This window comes from Staurois parvus, unplaced genomic scaffold, assembly GCF_062004578.1.
Source record: "Staurois parvus isolate SC_StPar_1 unplaced genomic scaffold, SC_StPar_1.0 ptg000154l, whole genome shotgun sequence".
NCBI classification, from domain to species: Eukaryota; Metazoa; Chordata; class Amphibia; order Anura; family Ranidae; genus Staurois; species Staurois parvus.
In genome coordinates, this window is record NW_028317950.1 from 2,360,434 (window position 1) to 2,378,781 (window position 18,348).

The 18,348-nt window shown below is 42.8% G+C and overlaps 1 protein-coding gene across 6 annotated transcripts in view; it reads right to left on the reverse strand.

Annotated features, from left to right (window-relative positions):
* The window catches only part of PFKFB1 (6-phosphofructo-2-kinase/fructose-2,6-biphosphatase 1), a 99,268-nt gene that overhangs the window by 919 nt on the left and 80,001 nt on the right, over positions 1-18,348 (reverse strand). For 5 of the 6 annotated variants that reach the window (XM_089674912.1, XM_089674914.1, XM_089674911.1 and 2 more), the window contains 4 exons: positions 12,422-12,526; positions 10,207-10,336; positions 5,785-5,847; positions 3,268-3,332 (listed from right to left, as the gene is read on the reverse strand). In XM_089674912.1, coding sequence (XP_089531038.1) covers positions 3,268-3,332; positions 5,785-5,847; positions 10,207-10,336; positions 12,422-12,526 — 363 coding nt within the window. The remainder of the gene's footprint in view (positions 1-3,267; positions 3,333-5,784; positions 5,848-10,206; positions 10,337-12,421; positions 12,527-18,348) is intronic. The other variant, XM_089674910.1, reaches the window with a different exon arrangement.

Here is an 18,348-nt window from a genome sequence, read left to right on the forward strand (position 1 = left end):
AATTCTGCACACATCCTCATGTTACTTCACATATCAAGTTTGAAGTTTGCTTAACCACTTCAAGTCTGGATACTTTCACCCCCTTCCAGTCCAGGCCAATTTCCAGCTTTCAGTGCTATCACACTTTGAATGACAACTGCGTGGTCATGCAACACTGTACCCATATGAATTTTTTAGCTTTTTTGTTTTTTTTTTGTTTTTTTTAGACAGATAAAACTTTATTTTGGTGGTATTTATTCACCACTGGGATTTTTATTTTTTTGCTATATAAATGAAAAAGTCCAAACATTTTGAAAAAAATAAATAAATAAAATTTAGCAAATAAATAATCTTTCTTCATACATTTTGGCCAAAATGTATTCATCTATCTTTTTAGTTAAAATAAATATATATATATATATATATATATATATAAATATATATATATATATATATATATATATATATATATATATATATATATATATTTTATTTATTTATTAACTCAAATTAGTTTATAACCAAAAAACTACATTGTATTGTTTTTTTTTTAATATACTGTCACCCTAGCAGTACAGTGTCACCATGGTGATACTGTACTACTTGTGGGGGGTGATGAAGATTTTTTTTTATTTTTACACTGATTGCTTTTACACACATAAAGGCTGTAAAAGCAATAATTAATCCTTCTCTCTGGCTGCATTCTTGCAGCCATTGAAAAATACTGTGAGAGCTGTGATTGGTCACAGCTTGTCACATGGTACAAGGCTGTTGTGAATAGCCTTGTACCATGTGACCGCTGTGATCATTCACAGATTTCACTAGTAGTAAGCAATGATGTCAGAAGTGACATCTTGCTTACTACTATTAATGTGATCACTAATTGGCCAATCAGTGATCACATGATTGGGACCTTACACAGAGGTCCCGTACAGCAATCGGTGTTCCGCTGTGTCCAGAGGCCACAGCAGGCACCAGATTGCGGTGCCGTGCGCTCCCAGAGAGCGCGCATAGGCAGGAAAGCAGGGAGGACGTTTATAAACAGCCACCCGCCCCTGCACTGCTGCCGTCCATATACATGGGCTGGACGGGAAGTGGTTAAACCAAAAAATAGACTGGAACTGGAAATGAAGAGGACTTGTCAAGCCCACTGAAGTGTATGAACATCACTGGTAAAAAGTCAAATTATGGTGCCTTGGAGTACCTAGGCTTGTCGTCAGATTGTTTCCTTTGTGCCTACAGGGCCTCAACATCTCTCCAAATGGAGATTCAGCCTCAGTTCACATATATGTGAATTTGGATGAGTTTTGAACTGCACTGATTCGCATGGCAAGTGAAAAATACTATTCTGTGGAGCCATACACATGTAGGCCAGCTGCAGTGAGCTTTTGAAAAGGGGTCCTGTGCGCCTGCCAGCCTGATGCACTTAACAATTCACATCGGAATCACACCTGCCTGTATGAACAAAATTGCACCAGCCATCAAATATTGCACTGCATCCCGCACCACATATATGTGAACTCAGGCCAAGGGTCGGTTCACACCACATTGATAGTAGTGTATATTGTTTCCAGTGGCATAGTGCACACCAGCGCTGTCAGTTCCAGGGGGGAAAGAAAAAAAAAAAAAAAAAAAAAAGGACATGCTGCATTTTTTTTCTGCACTGAACTGTACTGGAATGCATCAAGAACACACATGTCCGAATTTAAGCTGAAGGAAAAAAAACAAAAAAAAAACCCAAAAAAGGGTGATGGGGGTTGTTGAAATGCACTGGAACGCATCAAAACATGCATGTAGAAACGCATCTGGACTCAGTTTCTATGGCGTGAACCAGCCCCAAGGGCCAGTTCACACTACAAAAACACTCCAGGTTTGTTTTTGCTTACAGCTTTTGATACGTTTTGCAGTGTTCCAGCACAGTTCTACAGAAAAAATGCAGCATGTTCTACTTTTTTATTTCTGCATCAGAAACTGACTGCACTGGTGTGAACTAGGGCCAGTTGGAATACATCAAAAACACTGCATGCATTTTTGATGCAGGAGAAAAAAATAGACTGCATCTGGCATGAATTGGCTCTCAAGGGGAAGTTCAGAAGTTAAAAAAAATCTATACTCACTTTAGGTGACGCAGCATCATTGCGATGATGCATCTGTATCTCGCCACTTCTAAGACCGAGAACTGTTCGATCAAAGACCGCTGATTGCTCAGTTCTCAGTCTTCACTGAGCAGAAAGCCGGTGACTGTCAGCCACTACTCTCTGCTCTGCCCCTCCATTGCTCACTGGAGTGCCAGGCTGTGCAGGGGGCAGAAGCAGCTGGCTCGGACTCTCAGCTGCTTGCCGAGAGGCTGAGCCAGCTGCTGGTCCAGGCATATGGGTGGATCTCGACAATAAAGTCAGGATCACCCCAGAGTCTGGACCAGCTCTGCGGTGTCAGTGGGCTTTAGCTCTCTGGTGAGCTCTCAGAAAGCCAGCCATGATCAGGCCAATGCCAAATTAAAAAATGAATTCCTAAGTTATAATAAAAATGTGCTGACTACCCAAGAAAGTTATAATAATTCTAAATAAAAGGTGAAATATGCAAGGACTGGGAAAGAAGAGGTCACCTGAGGTCTGGGGGTTAAGCTCCAAAACGTTTGAGCTTCAAGCGTTTGGCTTCAGGCAATGGAGTGGAGATGTGAACCAACTCCGTAGAAAATACACTTTTTTCCCCCTCTTCCAGCATTTTGGAGTTTCGAGCTACAAAACAGGTGTGAATGGGGCCTTAGGGCGAGTTCACACTACAAGCATTTTAGTGTGCTTTTTTTCTGCATCCAAAACCAAAATGCACAGAAATTAGGTCATATGGATGTCAATGTCATAGCTCACATCATTGCTTGCAGTTCCAAAAAAAAAAAAAGGAAAAAACTAGAACAGGCTGCATGTTTCCTGCACAGAATTGTACTGGAACAAGGTAAAACACAAAAAAAAAAATGCACCGAATGCACCAAAAATGCACTGGAATGCTCATGTCCCTATTTAACTTGAAGAAAAAGAGGGGAAAAAAAAAAAAAAATGAATCGGAAGTTCCGGAACGCATCAAAAGCGCACATGCAACATAAAGCAGCCATTTGTTCCATCAGTAAGCATTTGGTCATAGTAGCATAATTAAGTTGCAGAATTTTTCTCTTTAGTCATATAACCAGTCATCCTATCACAGCAGAGCTATGTGGCAACAAAATCTAAAGTTTGCATGTCCTGTTGCGACACAAAAATCCCTTCTAAAAGTCATCCAGTAATCCCAACTTACCGATGGCTTTTCCCTATGTGTGTTCACGGCTTCAATATTCAAGTAGATTGATTCGACTTTACAACCTGCAAGCAAAGTAGTAAAAGGAATACGATAATAAGATGAATGTATTCTTTGTTTTTATACAGGATTAAAAATATAGTGCTACAAATACGTTACTCCATATACAAACCTTAATTACCCCTTTTCCCAAACTCTTAAAATGCACGTACTTCCTAAAAATCTTTTTAGTATACCTGGCATCATTTCTTATTATATACAGTTTTCTGAAGCTTTTTTTTTGGGGGGGGGGGGTGTAAATCTGCTGCAAAGTTTATTACCTGGAGATCCATCAGCACCACTTCCTGTTGCAAGCTGACAATGCCAAGTCACTGCCTCGCAATCAACAGTGACCACTTGTCCACCGACAAGTTTTTATCTTGTAGTTCTGCTTCTCACCATTTATCTATCTGGACTAAGGCTCCATGCACACTGGGCGTAGGAGAGAAAAAAAAAAAGGCAGTTCCCTTTGCAAAAACGAGACAAAACAAAAAAGCTGATATAGAGCTTTTTTGTACACAGTTTAGCTTTTTTTTTTTTTTTTTAATTTTTACACTACCAGAATGCTACAATTGAAAAACACGAATCAGAAGGGTTTTTCCTGCCACTAAACGCTGAGTTTAAAATATGCCTCTTAACTTCCTGTCAATGGACACAGAACACTGATCTGCCTCCACAGGCAAAACACAAAACTCCTGTATAAGCAGCAATTTTTAAGCTTGTGTGCTGGAGCCTTAGAAACATTTGCATATTGTCACGTTTCGCAGATACTCAAGACACTTCATCTCACAGGTACAGTACTCATTGTAACACACAACAGTAAAATAAGTATCCAAACCACTGCTTTCCCCTGAATAGCTGGTGCCTGATACCAGCCATCTAACCTTCTGTAATGCAACTGTACATATGAGAAACTAATGCAGATAGCAACCAGCTTCTGTAGTCATTGCTACACTCCTCACTATTGGCTGGCGAAGCCACTCACCATAGTGATCAGCCAATATTGTGGCTTAGAGGGAGCAAATCTGAGCCAGTGACCACAGGCTGGTCAGTTTACATTATATAGCACCTTGGTGTTGATTGGTACAGGGAAGCAGAGGCAGTGTGCTATTCAGGTTAAGTGGTAGTTCCTCCTCCAAAAAAAAAAAAAAAAGTTTTCTTTAAATACAAAGTTTCTGCTGCAATATTCATCCTCAGCCTGACATTGTCCACCACAATAAGGCTTCTTTCACACTTGCAACAATCCCTACCACTGTTCTGGAAAGCAAAATAAAGTGGATTGCTTTTTAGAGGCAGTTTGCAGGTGTTCAGAAGGCAATGCTACCACCTCCTGAATGCCTATAGCTTCCCACCTTCCCAAGCCAAAAAGGAACATTTTGCACTGAATTACCACACTGCAACCAACAGCCAAGCTGTTGGCTACCAGTTGTGGCACAGTCACACTGGCTTCAATTGGCAGGTTTAAAAAGAAGTATGGGGAAAAAAAAAAAAAAAAAAAAAAAGAGAACCCCTACAATACATTACACAGACCACAACTACCCAACAAACACATTATACTCACCTAGGTGGATGCTGCATCTGTTCTCCGCCAGCTCTACACGGAGAACTGAGCAATCAAACACCGCTGATTGCTCAATTCTCCCTTGCAGTGACTTAATCTCCAGCTCTCTGCTCTGCTCCTCTAGCACTCACTGGAGTGCTGGCCTGTGGAGAGGGTCTGGCTGGATTTAGCCCACTGTTAGCTGCAAATGGGTTACAGGAGTGCAGAACAAACTGCACTTCTGTGATCCATAGGAGAAGTACAGCCAAAAGAGCTTTGGCTATACTCCTCCTTTAACTGGCGGTGCCAGTTGTCATACTTGTTCTACTGATTTAAAATTGCTGCACCATAAAGATAAATAAAGCAGCTGCAGCAGTGTGCACTCACCCAGACAGTCGCCATCTCATTTTGGAGATGGATGGCCATTAAAAATGCAGATCAGCCACCGGGTTTTACTACGTTTATATATGCAACTTTTTTGGGTTGAACAATTAGCACCACTTAACCCACTTCTAAGCCCAGACAGTCATAGACACACCCCCTGGGAGTGCGTCATAACACCAGTCTGGGCTCTGAATATTACTGCACTGAAGGGTGCTCAATGCTTCTGCTGAAGGAGGAGGAAGGGTCCATCATCAACAGATCAACAAGAAAACCCTTGAAAAAGGTGTGTGTGCGTATTAAAAATGAACGTGCAGGGGAGGGAACACATTAAAAAATGGCAGAGTTCTGCTTTAAAGTTGTATAGTTACACTTTATAAACTGAGCAGTATTGCAACATTGGCTGAAAAAGATCAGCTAATGAGCCACATTTGCAGAACCGAGTAGTAAAAAACCCCACAGGGGAACAATTACAATGTTTCTTGAGCAGAAACTGTAGTGAAATTGGAACAGCTCCCTTCTGGCCTAGACCTTTGATATGTAAATGAATCACTCACCATAGGCCACAGGCGTCAGTTTCAATACGGTATGAAGAGGGCATTTCAGGTATGGCAGTTCTTCTGGGGAGAATGAAATAGGTTAATGCACAGTGCATGTACAGTCCTAGTCTTCACAAAGTATGAACCCACCTCTATCAGCAGCATTCCCTTAGGGTACAGCCATCATGACAAAAATATGTAGGCAGTCATTGTTTACCTCTCCTTTATCAGATGCTAGCTGCCCGGCTGTCACACTGCAGCTGCTTTCAGAGTCACCAGACCAAGTGCAGCAAAAGGGATCTGGAAATTCATTTTCTGCATGCTTGCTTCATGTCGGACTCTAAAAATGCTAGCTGCAAGGCTTCAATCCTTCTGACGCTATGGCAGACTACATATTTGCCTCCTGCATTGACAGCATGAGCAAAAGAGCAGGTTTTAGCTTTCTTTCTGCATATCCGTTACAGCTGCCAGTCTTTGGTGAAGGCAAGTTCATCTCCCAATGCAAGTCTAGAAACCAGCAATTCTCACTGATGGGGACAGTGCAGAAGAGAGGGGAAGTATTATGGTTCTATTCCATAAAGATATAAAGGACTGGGTAGGGAAACAGATGGTCGCCATACCCCATAATATAGAAATCCATTGGAGTGTCTGTGCTTCCTTCTTTACGATCATTAGCAATGAATGGAGCTATCAGCGACAGCCTTATCTGGCAGCCACATACAGCATGAGCTGCTAGCTGTCAAATGAGTAAATGAATTGTATTACAAGTGCTTATATAGCGCCATCAATTTGCGCAGCACTTTAAATCGGTGTTGTACATTCACATCAGTCTCCACCCTCAAGGAGATTACAATCTAAGACCCCAAATTCACATACTAGGGCCAATTAACCACTTCAATACTGGGCACTTTTACCCCCAGGCCAATTTTTAGTTTTCTGTGCTGTCGCACTTTGAATGTGCGGTCATGCAACACTGTACCCTTATGAAATTTTTATAATTTTTTTTTCCCCCAGACAAAAGCTCTTTTGGTGGTATTTAATCACCATTGGGTTTTTTTTGCTTAAAGCACAGATTTTTTTGCCAACACAAAAAAAAAAAAAAAAAGAGAAACACATTTTTCTTAGTTTCGGTTATAAAATTTTGCAAATAAGTAAGTTTTCTTCTGATGTGCTCTGATTAGGCTGCACTAATAACTATGGCACTGATGATCACTGCCCTGATCATCAGTGTAAACCATATTCTGACAGCCTTGCTGGTTATCTTCGTTCCTTTCAAAACACACAGACACAGCGTGTAAGGGAAAGGACTGTTGATAACTGGCAAGTCTGTTTTCATTTGATCAGCTGTGATTGAACACAGCTGATCATATGGTAATGTGCGGCTGTGATTGGCCCTTTGGACACATCTGATCACAGATCGAGGCAAAGGACACAGCGATCAGAGATCTTGCCATGAGGACGGGGTTCTATGAGGATGCCCATGGACTCTCTCCCAGGACTAGACGAGTGTGCTGTAGCGCAGTCAGGAAGTAGTTAACCTACCATATTCAATGAATGTCTCACAAGCAACAGAGCACATGCCCCATGGCCGATTGGCTTGGTGACCTTAGTCCATCCAAGCTAATGGATCTGATATAAGCAGGATACCTCAAGTCCTGTGACCACCCCTTTATCTTAAAATATGAAAATCATGAAGTGCCAAGAGTCCAGAACTCTTCTCATTGCCTTAAAAACTGTTACAACTGAATACAAAAAGGACCAGTATACCCATAAAAGTATATACACTGCTCAAAAAAAAATTAAACGGAACACTTTGAAAACACATCAGCTCTCAATGGGGAAAAATATCATGCTGGAAATCTATACTGATATGGACTGGGGAATGTGTTAGGACCGTACGGATGCCCCATCATTTGGCAGAAATGAAAATCATCAACCTAGAGAGGACCGAATTCAAAAGACACCCCGAAAATCAAAGTGAAAAAATGATGCAGCAGGCTAGTCCATTTTCCTGAAATTTCATTGCTGCTTTGGTAGTGTGTATGGCCCCCATGTGCTTGTATGCATGCCTGACAATGTCTGGGTATGCTCCTAATGAGACGATGGATGGTGTCCTGGGGCATTTCCTTCCAGATTTGGACCAGGGCATCACTAAACTCCTGGACAGTCTGAGGTGCAACCTGACGGCGTTGGATGGACCACAACAGGATATCTCAGTGGTGTTCTATTGGATTTAGGTCAGGCGAGCATGGGGGCCATTCAATGATATCAATTCTTTCATCCTCCAGGAACTGCCTGCATACTCTCACCATATGAGGCTGGGCATTGTCGTGCACCAGGAGGAACCCAGGACCCACTGCACCAACGTAGGGTCTGACAATGGATCCAAGGATTTCATCCCAATACCTAATGGCAGTCAGGGTTCCATTGTCTAGCCTGTAGAGGTCTGTGCGTCCCTCCATGGATATGTCTCCCCAGGCCACCAAAACGGTCATGCTGAACGATGTTACAGGCAGCATAATGTTCTCCATGGCTTCTCCAGACCTTTTCATGTCTGTCACATGTGCTCAGGGTGAACCTGCTCTCATCTGTGAATAGCTCAGGGTTCAAGTGGTGGACCTGCCAATTCTGGTGTTCAATGGCAAATGACAATCGAGCTCTATGGTGTCAGGCAGTGAGCACAGGGCCCAGTAGAGGACGTTGGGCCCTCAAGCCACCCTCACGAAGTCTGTTTCTGATTGTTTGGTCAGAGACATTCACACCAGTGGCTTGCTGGAGGTAATTTTGTAGACTCTGGCAGTACTCATCCTGTTCATTCCTTGCACAAAAAGAGCAGATACCAGTCCTGCTGATGGGTTAAGGATCTTCTACAGCCCTGTCCAGCTCTCCTAGAGTAACTGCCTGTCTCCTGGAATCTCCTCTATGCTCTTGAGACTGTGCTGGGACACGCGTCATGCCAGCAGCGTAGGACTATGGTGTTGATTTACACTCAAGCATGTTTTGACGTATTCGAACTTGCACTCGCCTGGGTCGTTGGCTCATAGAAGAAATAACATGTGTGCATTGCACGGTTGGCGGAAAATGAGTGACAGGAATCTGGAGTAGCGGATTAACATCAAATTTTGCGTGAAAATTGGCAAAAACTACAAGTGAAACTTTACCTGTATTGCAACAGGCCTGTGGTGAACATTCCATGAAGAAACCAAGTATTTTTGAATGGCATAGGAGTTTTAACCTCCCTAGCGGTATGATTATGTCCATATTTCTGTGCTGAAAGCGGTACATTTTTTTGCATGGAAATATGTATTTTTTTTATTGTAGGCCTGTAATTTTTAGGAATAACTCACTGAAATCTGTCCGAACAAGAGTCTAGTAAACATTCCGGGTATGATAAAACTTGAAACACGAAATCATAAATTATAATTTAATAAATAAATAATAATAATAATAATAAACTCAATTCAATAATATAATCAAACCAAAAACACTGAAATTTGAAATATAGCGCCAAGTTCGCACATAGCTGAGCAAAGTCGCAAAATAGTTTTCAGTGTTCAATTTTGCAAGTGGTTCTGATTTACTATCGCTGTTCTCTAGCTGGTCTAAAACCGCTTTTGACGTAAAGGGACGCCTTTTGGACGCCATGGACGTTTCTCAGTTTCCAGGCAGAAAGAACAGTCAAACTGCAGGCAGGGCACAGGACAAAGCACTAGGGACAAAATGTATGTGAAATGCTTTTAAACAGTAATGTTTTACTATGTCATTTTCGTTTATTAGAAAATGACAGTTTCTAAAATCAAAAAATTTGCTGTCGGTTCCGGCCCTCCTACGTTCCGAGGCTCGCAGGGACCGAAACACGGAAGCCGGAATCGGCCGGAGGACGCTGCAGGGGACGCATAGCGGGAGCGAAAGACAAGGTAAGCGCTGCAGGGAATCCCTGAGCAACGCTGCATGGTAAGCCCGAGTGTAGCTCGGGGACACCGCTTTTGGTACTGAAATTTTACCCCGAGCTACACTCGGGAATACCGCCAGGGAGGTTAAAGGAGGGGTGGGAAGCTGTTCACGATGACGCAAGAAGTGGGTAGCCAAAAACAGTGTGCGAATGATGACAGAAGAGTATTGTGAACAGGGAAACCTTGAGAAAAAGAAAAGATTTCTACAAAAGTGGTGCCTCAAAGCTTGACAGAAGATCAGAAAGAACATTTTCAAATTTCATCTGATCTTTTGAAGAATGCAGAGGTGTTTGATTTTTTTTTTTTTTTTTTATAGAGCTTATTCCAGGAATTAAATTGTCATTTATAAATATAAATTTTTTAATGCATTAATGTTCTTTAAGGAGTACTGGGCACGTGGTTGCAGCACCATGATGCTGGGTAGAGAGCGATACATCAGCTCTGTGCTGTATCACCATGTTGTGGGAGGATAATGGGCTGCACTCACCGGCTGTTTTGTCTAGAAAGTAGGCCAGCAGGCAGCGCATAACAGCTTGATGGCAGATCACCAAAACATTCTCCTGACGCTCCAGCTCCATAATAACCGGCTCCAGTCTCTGTACAAGATCCTCATAGGACTGTAGGGAGAAAGAACAGAATGTAACAGAAAGGGACAAGGTCTACACGTTTGAGGGGGAGAAAAAAAGGGCATCTTTATGCAGACACTTAATGGGGGGAGGGATGCTGATTTAGTGTCCCCCTACCTCCCAGCCATCTATACTTAGCCTGGGGCTCTGGCAGTGTGGGAAGGGAGTGTGGTTGGCCAATGGAATGAGGCTTTCAGCTATGCAAAAACCCCTCAAGTGCTTAGGTCTGAGAGGCAAATGAATTAGTCCAATTGCTGTCATGTGAGGAGAAAAGAATGTGGGGGCTACCTTGATGTCCCCCCCCTGTATATTCTGGAGTCAGTCGGCAAATGAGTTTAGACAGGTGGAGGATGTTGCAGTGGGATGGTAGCAATTGATGATCATCATTGGAGGAGCTGGGTGAAGTGTAGATGCCAAAGAGATGGGGTTTCTTTAAAAGGAGACTTATATTGCGCTATGAATATTGCAAGGACTTCTGCTTCTGAAATACCAGTTCCCTGTTTGTCATCAGCTCTCTTGGCTTCAATGCTCCATGCCACTGACTCAGAACAAGTATGTAGATTAGGAGTTCTGACTTTGCATGCTGCAAGTGACTGAATGTATAACAAGCCAAGCAATTTTTTTTTTTTTAGTTTATGAAAAAGGGACCATTATACTTTTGGATTTCTATAAAATATTGAAGTCTTTGAATGCTCCAAGTAACTCAATGTATAACATGCAAGAGACTTTTTTGTTTATAAAAGCAGACCTTAAATATTTTAAAGAAATCCAAAAATATATAAAGTGTTAAGTGCTTCCATGATACTTAGGCTGCACAGAAATCTGAGCTTTTCAGCATGCTCACTCATTAACCATTTTAAAATAACAAATTTCATACGGATCCATAATTACCAGCATACAGAAGGGGGCATGTCCCTCCTTACAGGTCCATAATTGTCAGCAGACAGAAGGGGGCATGTTTGCTGACAGAAGGGGGTCATGTCCCCCCTTACAGGTTCATATTTACCAGCAGAAAGAAGGTGGTGGTGGGGGGGTGGGGAGTCGGGAGGTATTGGATAGTGTCCCATCTGTGACTCAATTTGCATGCCTGCAAACCATTTATGTTCTGTTATGCTAATTATTCCTTTTAATGAATGACTGGCAGAAAAGCGCACTAAGTAGTAGTGGTTTGCAAACCTTCCTTTCTCCTGCCCCTCTAGATGGGGGTCCAAAAATGTATTCTAAGGGCTCTGTCCAAAACTAACTTTCCAGTTCTGCTCAGAGTTTCCTATATTACCGGTCATGTTTCACATGACTGTCATATGCCTTTAAGTGTTCTTTGTATTTTATCTCTGCTCCTCCCTTTCCTTTGGTTTAGTTCTTGCTGTATAGATAGCCCACCCCTTTTCCCAGTAAGGCATTTCAGCTTCAAGCCTCATGTCATGAAGCAGATCACATTATGGTCTTTTGACCTATCCAATGTTAATTGTTGGAAGATTCTCTCAGTTTATGGAATAAACTTCACAAGATCTACAAGGTCTCATCTGATTGAGTCACTGCCTGTGTTATTCAACTAAGATTGGAGTTTTCGCTATCTCATCACAACTGTAAGTTACAGAGATCACACTTTCAATGCTTAGATTAGAGAGACAGAACATTACCTATTCCCTTTTAAAAATTACCCTTCTTTAAAGTCTCAGAACAGTTGCCACAAGTGGTTTGCTTGCAATACCTTCGTATGTCCGAGCCTAATTATGTTACTACTTTATGTACAGTCATAGGCAGACTCTGAAGTAGGCTGGGCTTATAACCTTTTGGTGAATAAAGGTCTAGTGGTTCTAGCTGTTCTGGGTTCATATAAACTGGAGGCTAAATAGTGAATCCTGCTGTTCTGTCCAGTTATATTTACTGCAGACCTAACCACCTCACTAATTAGATTTTGTTGATGCACATGAGGAAAAAAAATAAAACATTTTCCTGCAAATAAGCTGCACATCCCATTATAACATGACCATGACCAGTACTGTGGAAGCATCAGTGGCACATTGTTGTGAACATTCCTTGTGATAGCAGCAGCTCAGCTTCCTCTGCACTCACCTCTCCCTTGGGGTATCTGTAGCGATATTTATCCTGGTCCCTTAGTGCAAATTCCTCAGGGAAATGATCCTGTATCTCTTCATAAGTCATCTCCTCACAGACGCCCTGTGGAGAACATGGTCATTAGATAGAGAACGATTTCCTTATCGGAAATACAGGAAGGTCATCATATTTTCATCAAGATACACAGGGTGGATAAATAAGGAATCTTCCAGCCTAAAAAAAGAGCTACAGTTCTTGTCACATTGGGCTCAATTCAACATGTTATAAACAATTGTCATTCTCAGCAAAAAACCAATAAAAGGTGACAAATGACAAAAAAAACTCATTGTGGGTTTTAAATGTATTAAATCTAACAATCTTCTGCCTCTCAACATGTAATATTTAAAATGCCCGATTTGAAACTCCAATATTTATCCTACATTCTAATGTTGAACATATTGTGATGGCTTCCTTTCTGTCCGATATTTTATTATTTCAGTAGTGCCCTCCACCAGTACAACCTTGCCCCATGCTGAAAGTGACTTCCTCCTACTAGGTGACCCACTTGAGCAAAGCTCTTCATAGTACAAGTGTACTTCTGCACAGTCCTTCACCGTTTGCAAGTGGCCCCTACAGCAAAGCAATCTACCCTACTAAAATTCCCTGTTCCAGCACAGCCCTCTACCTTTCCAAAGTGCCCTACTAGAGGCCTCACTCAAGCAAAGTCCTATATGCTACTAAAGTGCTCTCTTCCAGCAAAGCACTCCACCCCTCCTCCAACAGAACCCTCCTTTGGCACAGCCCTGCACCCTTATAATGTTCCCTCCTCTGGCACAACTCTCCACCTTTCTAAGGCCCCTTTCACAAGGGGCGGACCCAGTTTTGATCAGCAGGGAATCTGTCCATGGATCCCCTGCGGGATAACAGGTTTGTGTCCGCTCAGTCTCTGCAGAGCAGACACGGACTGAACCCGCTCTGCATTATGGGTGGTTGGGTGTAAACAGACTCCACTGCCTGTTTACACCAGACTGCCTTCTGACCAGATCCGCCTAGACAGAGGGAGACTGATCCCCTTTGGTTTTTGTTTTTTTTAGTGGACTGAATTGGACCGGTGGTAGGAGGGTGTAAAAAGGGACACAAGTCTGCTTACATCCACCAGGCCATAGGGCGATTAGGTCTGCCTGAAAAATTGACAGATGGACCCCTTTCACATGAAGGGTTTGATCAGGTCTCAGTGCTCTTCTTTGGCACAACAATCTTCAAGCAAAGCTCTCCACCATACTCAAATACCCTCCTCCAGCACAGCTCTCCACCTCTGTTAAGTGCCCTCTGCCCTAGCGAAGTGTCCTCCTCAAGCACAGTTGTCCACTTGTCTAAATGCTCTTCTCTAGCATTAACCTCTTCAAGCAAAGCCCTCCTGTCGCTTAACTTTCCACCCTACAGGACCAGATGCAGCATTTGGTTTAAGCAGCACAAGTTTACTTTTAGGAGGTCACAATCTCCTAAAACGGTCAAGCTAAGGGGTTGATTTACTAAAACTTAATTTAAAAAAAGTGCAAAATCTAGTGCAGCTCTGACAACGAAAAAAAAAACAGACAAAAAAAAAAAAAAACCCTGGAAGTGGATTGGTTTATATGCAAAGATTCGCTCACACCTATCCATTTTTTTAGTGCCTTTTGCAGAAACTCACTGCAGTCCATTTAACATGATTTCCTATAGGACACTTTCACATCTATGCATTTTCAGCCACTGTATTTTTGAATAGGGTCAGGGATACTTCTTTGCAACAGATTGCATCATGCATAGGTGTGAACCAGGCCCAATTGAACAAGTTGAAGTTAGAAGCGGATTGGCTACCATGAACAGCTGCACCAGATTTTGCACTCTCGAGTATTAGTAAATCAACCCCTAAGCTTCCCTGGGTTAGCAGGCACCAAAAGGCTTTAAGAAACACCAATGAGCCCAGTCCTCCTCTTACAGTACAGCCAGATTTTGCAGAAACACTCTTAGTTCCCCATACCTTGGAACTGAGGAAGGTCGATAATCGGCAGGCCTAATCTTTGAATATGCATAAGATAGAACCCACATACTCCCCTCCTCTCCCAGACTGAGAGACTTTGAGATGGTCTGTATATGCACAGCTACTTCTGAGGACTAACAATAAGAAGACTGTAATCATTAAAATGATGCTAAACCCACAAACAGTAAAAATCAGTCTGTATATGCAGTGAAGCATGCTTGTTATACTCACTGGAGGAACCTAAGAGTTTAATCCTCCGCATTGTGTAAAAAGGCTGTTTGATCCTGTCTTATCTTCCCCTTCTTGCACTGTCCCCAATCTATCTGTTAATGGTACAGAGCTCTGAGTCACTCTGCACATGCTCATTTTAGTGTGTATTGCTAGAGGAGGTTGTTTTTTTTTTGTTTTTGGTAGGGTGCATGTGATTAGCACAGGGCCAATCAGCACTGTACAGACAAACGGTCAGGAGTTAGACAGCCTCATAGGACAGTCAGGAGAATTAAAACTCATCCTACAAACTTTAGCCAGTACTCAGCTGGACACTGATAGAAGTAATAGGACTGCTATATACTGCTGATAAAAAAAAAACAAAAACGTATTTAGCAATTCATATTTATGAACATAATTGCATTTCCATGTTCGATGTACCATGGGAGACCAGATATAGTGAATGCAGGGTCCTGGGTTTAGTAACACTTTAAAAAAGTATATGTAAAAGGCAAAACTTGTTTTGTGGATGGATAGACTATTTGCAATAGATGACCACTGTCTATTGTGCTGCTGCTGGGTAGATTTACCTCTATTTGTGCTTCTGACCATTGCCCTAGAAAGGGAGAAGCAATCCTTAACTTTAGGAGATGTCACCAGAACAAAAAAGGTTGAGATTAAATCTTTCAAACTGCTTTGCTGACAACTGTCAATTATCCAAGCGGTAAATACCCCATAACCTTTTTTAATCACTTCTTGACCGCGCTATAGCAGAAAGACGGCTACAGCAGTCATCCAGTTCTGGGAGGGAGTCAGAACGTCCTCCGAGAACATGCATACCCGGCACGGTCTGTTCGTTATGTCCTTTGGACACAGCTGATCACATGACATGGTAAATGGGCCAATTACAGCAGCCTTTTAACACATGATCAGCTGTGTCCAATCACAACTGATCACCATGTAAATACACTATTATTATACAGTATTTATATAGCGCCAAAGGGTTTGCTCAGCGCTGTACAGTAGCAAGGGGGACAGAACATGAGACAAGACGGTAACAATACAATACACGAGGGGTTCGAGGGCCCTGCTCTTTCAAGCTTACAATCTAGGAGGGAGGGGAAAGTGGTACAGGAGGAAGTGGCTGTGGGGGATGGAGTGGTGGGAGAAGTGGAGGAGATCAGTTGTTAGGTGAGGGTGGGGTAGGCTTCCCTGAAGAGATGTGTTTTCAGGGTGCGCCTGAAGGTGAGGAGGGTAGGTGAGTCTGATGGATTGCGGTAGGGAGTTCCAGAGGATGGGGGAGGTCCTGGAGAAGTCCTGCAATCGGGCGTGGGAGGAGGAGACCAGGGAGCTAGAGAGTAGGAGGTCCTGTGAGGAGCGAAGGGCACGGATAGGGTGGTATTTGGGTATCAGGTCGGTTATGTAGTTTGGGGCGGCGTTGTGAATGGCTTTATAGGTCAGAGTTAGCAATTTGAATTTGATGTGCTGGGCAATCGGGAGCCAGTGAAGGGATTGGCAGAGGGGGATGGCAGATGTGGAGCGGTTGGTGAGGTGGATGAGTCTAGCTCAGGGGTGGGCAAACTTTTTGGACAGGTTTAATTTGAGGAAATGGAGCGACATCCAGTCTGAGGTCGTTCAGGAGGTGGGCGATGCAGGCGGAGAGTGGGCGATGCGTGCCGGTTATCGGCAGTACTTTCCTTATGCTGTCACAGAGTGAGGAAAGTACTGCTGATAACTGTCAACTGTGAAAGGATTCATTTACACTGATAATCAGGGCACTGATGATCAGTGCAGGCCCAAAAGTACCACCAGTAAGTGCTGCCTATTAGTGTTCATCAGTGCTGCCTCATCAACGCACATCAATGAAAGAGAAGAAAGGAAAAAAAAAAAAAACTATTTTCTTCAAAATAGTCTATCTTTTTTTATTTATAGTGTGAAAAAAAAAAGAAAAAAAAAAAACACCCAGTGGTGATTATATACCACCAAAAGAAAGCTCTACAGTATTTGTGTGAAAAAAATTATACAAATTTCATATGGGTACAGTATTGCATGGCTGCGCAATTGTCGTGCAACAGCTGAATATTGGCCTGGGCAGGAAGGGGGTAAAAGTTCCCATCTTGTTTTTTTTTTTTTTACTTCCCGTTACATCTACAGAACAAGAGGGCAAAAAAAACTCCTATGGGATGCAGAATGCATTAAACGGACAGGGGATTTAACCCTTCCCTACTCTTATCTAAAAATGTTAAAAAAAAAAGTTTGGTCTTTACAAACACTTTAATGACCACCTCCAAGCGCATTCATTTAATTGGATTAATATTTCTAATTAAGTCTTTACTCCAGCCTTGAAGTGATATGCAGGCGGTTTCTATCAGCTTTAAAGTGCCAACGTAATTCTGCAGGACAGTACAGCTACCACTGTACATCCTGCTTGCTACAAACATCACTGTTGCACATAGGTTGGTTATCAGCACTCGTCTATTCTGTTCACCTCCCTTGAAATGCATCAAGTAAAATAAAATGTTATTGGGGGTGCAGAGCATAAGACACTACTGGGGGGGGCAGCCTAGAGGGTTGATGTGCAGAGAACACTGCTATTGGCAGGACCACCCCTACTGTAGTGTCCTTCGCCCCTTCACATCACCCCACCCCCCTTTCCCCCATAGCAGTGACCTCTGACCCCCCCCAGCAGTGTCCTTTAAAGCCCAACACCCCCCCCCCCCCCCCTCCCACCTTCCCTCTCCCAAGTACATTTTAAAAATCTGAATTCCCAGTAGCTGGCTGGTGATTTGGATTGTACCATACCCACCACCACCACACTGGTGCCCTCGGACAGCTGCCTAAGCATCCTTATGCTGGCACCCTGCATAGGCTGCTGCCTTAGGGCACAGGGTAGGGGGGTGAATTCGGAATCCCAGCCACTTGCTGGAAATTTAGATTTTTAAAATACCTGTCCGACGATCCCCTTTATTTTCCTCCTGCAGCAGCTGAAAGCTAGCATCTTCTCCTCCCACCAGCATACAGCAGCTACAGGAGGAAAATCCAGGGGATCAGTTCTAGTAAGTGCCTTCCCTGCTTCCCCTCTTGCCCTTGTTCCTCTTGTTTCCCCCTCCATGTGCTCTAATAATAAAAAATATATAACGCCGTCCACTTTTACAGTGACATTTGTTTTATTTTCCTTACTATTTAGATAGGCCTTGCTAGTTCATTTTTTTTTTTTTTATATTGCGCTGAAACCCGGTGATCTTTGATCTCTGATGTTGTTCAGGTAAATCTCCACCTCTCAAAAGGTTGCCTACCCCTAAACTATGGTATATATACACTGGAATTTTTTTTTATTTTATTTTTTTTATACTAGTAATGGTGGTGATCAGCGACTTATAAATAGGACTGCGATACTGCAACGGTCACTAAATGACACTGGAGGGAACTCAATAACTGCCACTGACATTAATACAGTGATCAGTGATAACACTATAAACGGTTGCTGTACTAAGGACACTGGCTGGGAAGGGGTTAACATCTAGGGCAATCAAGGGGTTAAATGTGTGCCTATGTGTAATGTGTGTAAAAAGTGTGCTGCCTTTTACCAACCGATCTTGGTTTTGGGATGAGAAACAGAGGTTGTTCCCTCGGTACAAAGCTCTGTGTTGATTGACAACAGAGCTCTGGGCTGTGATTGGACACAGCCGATCAGCAGGTCCCAGCCGTGAATCACTGA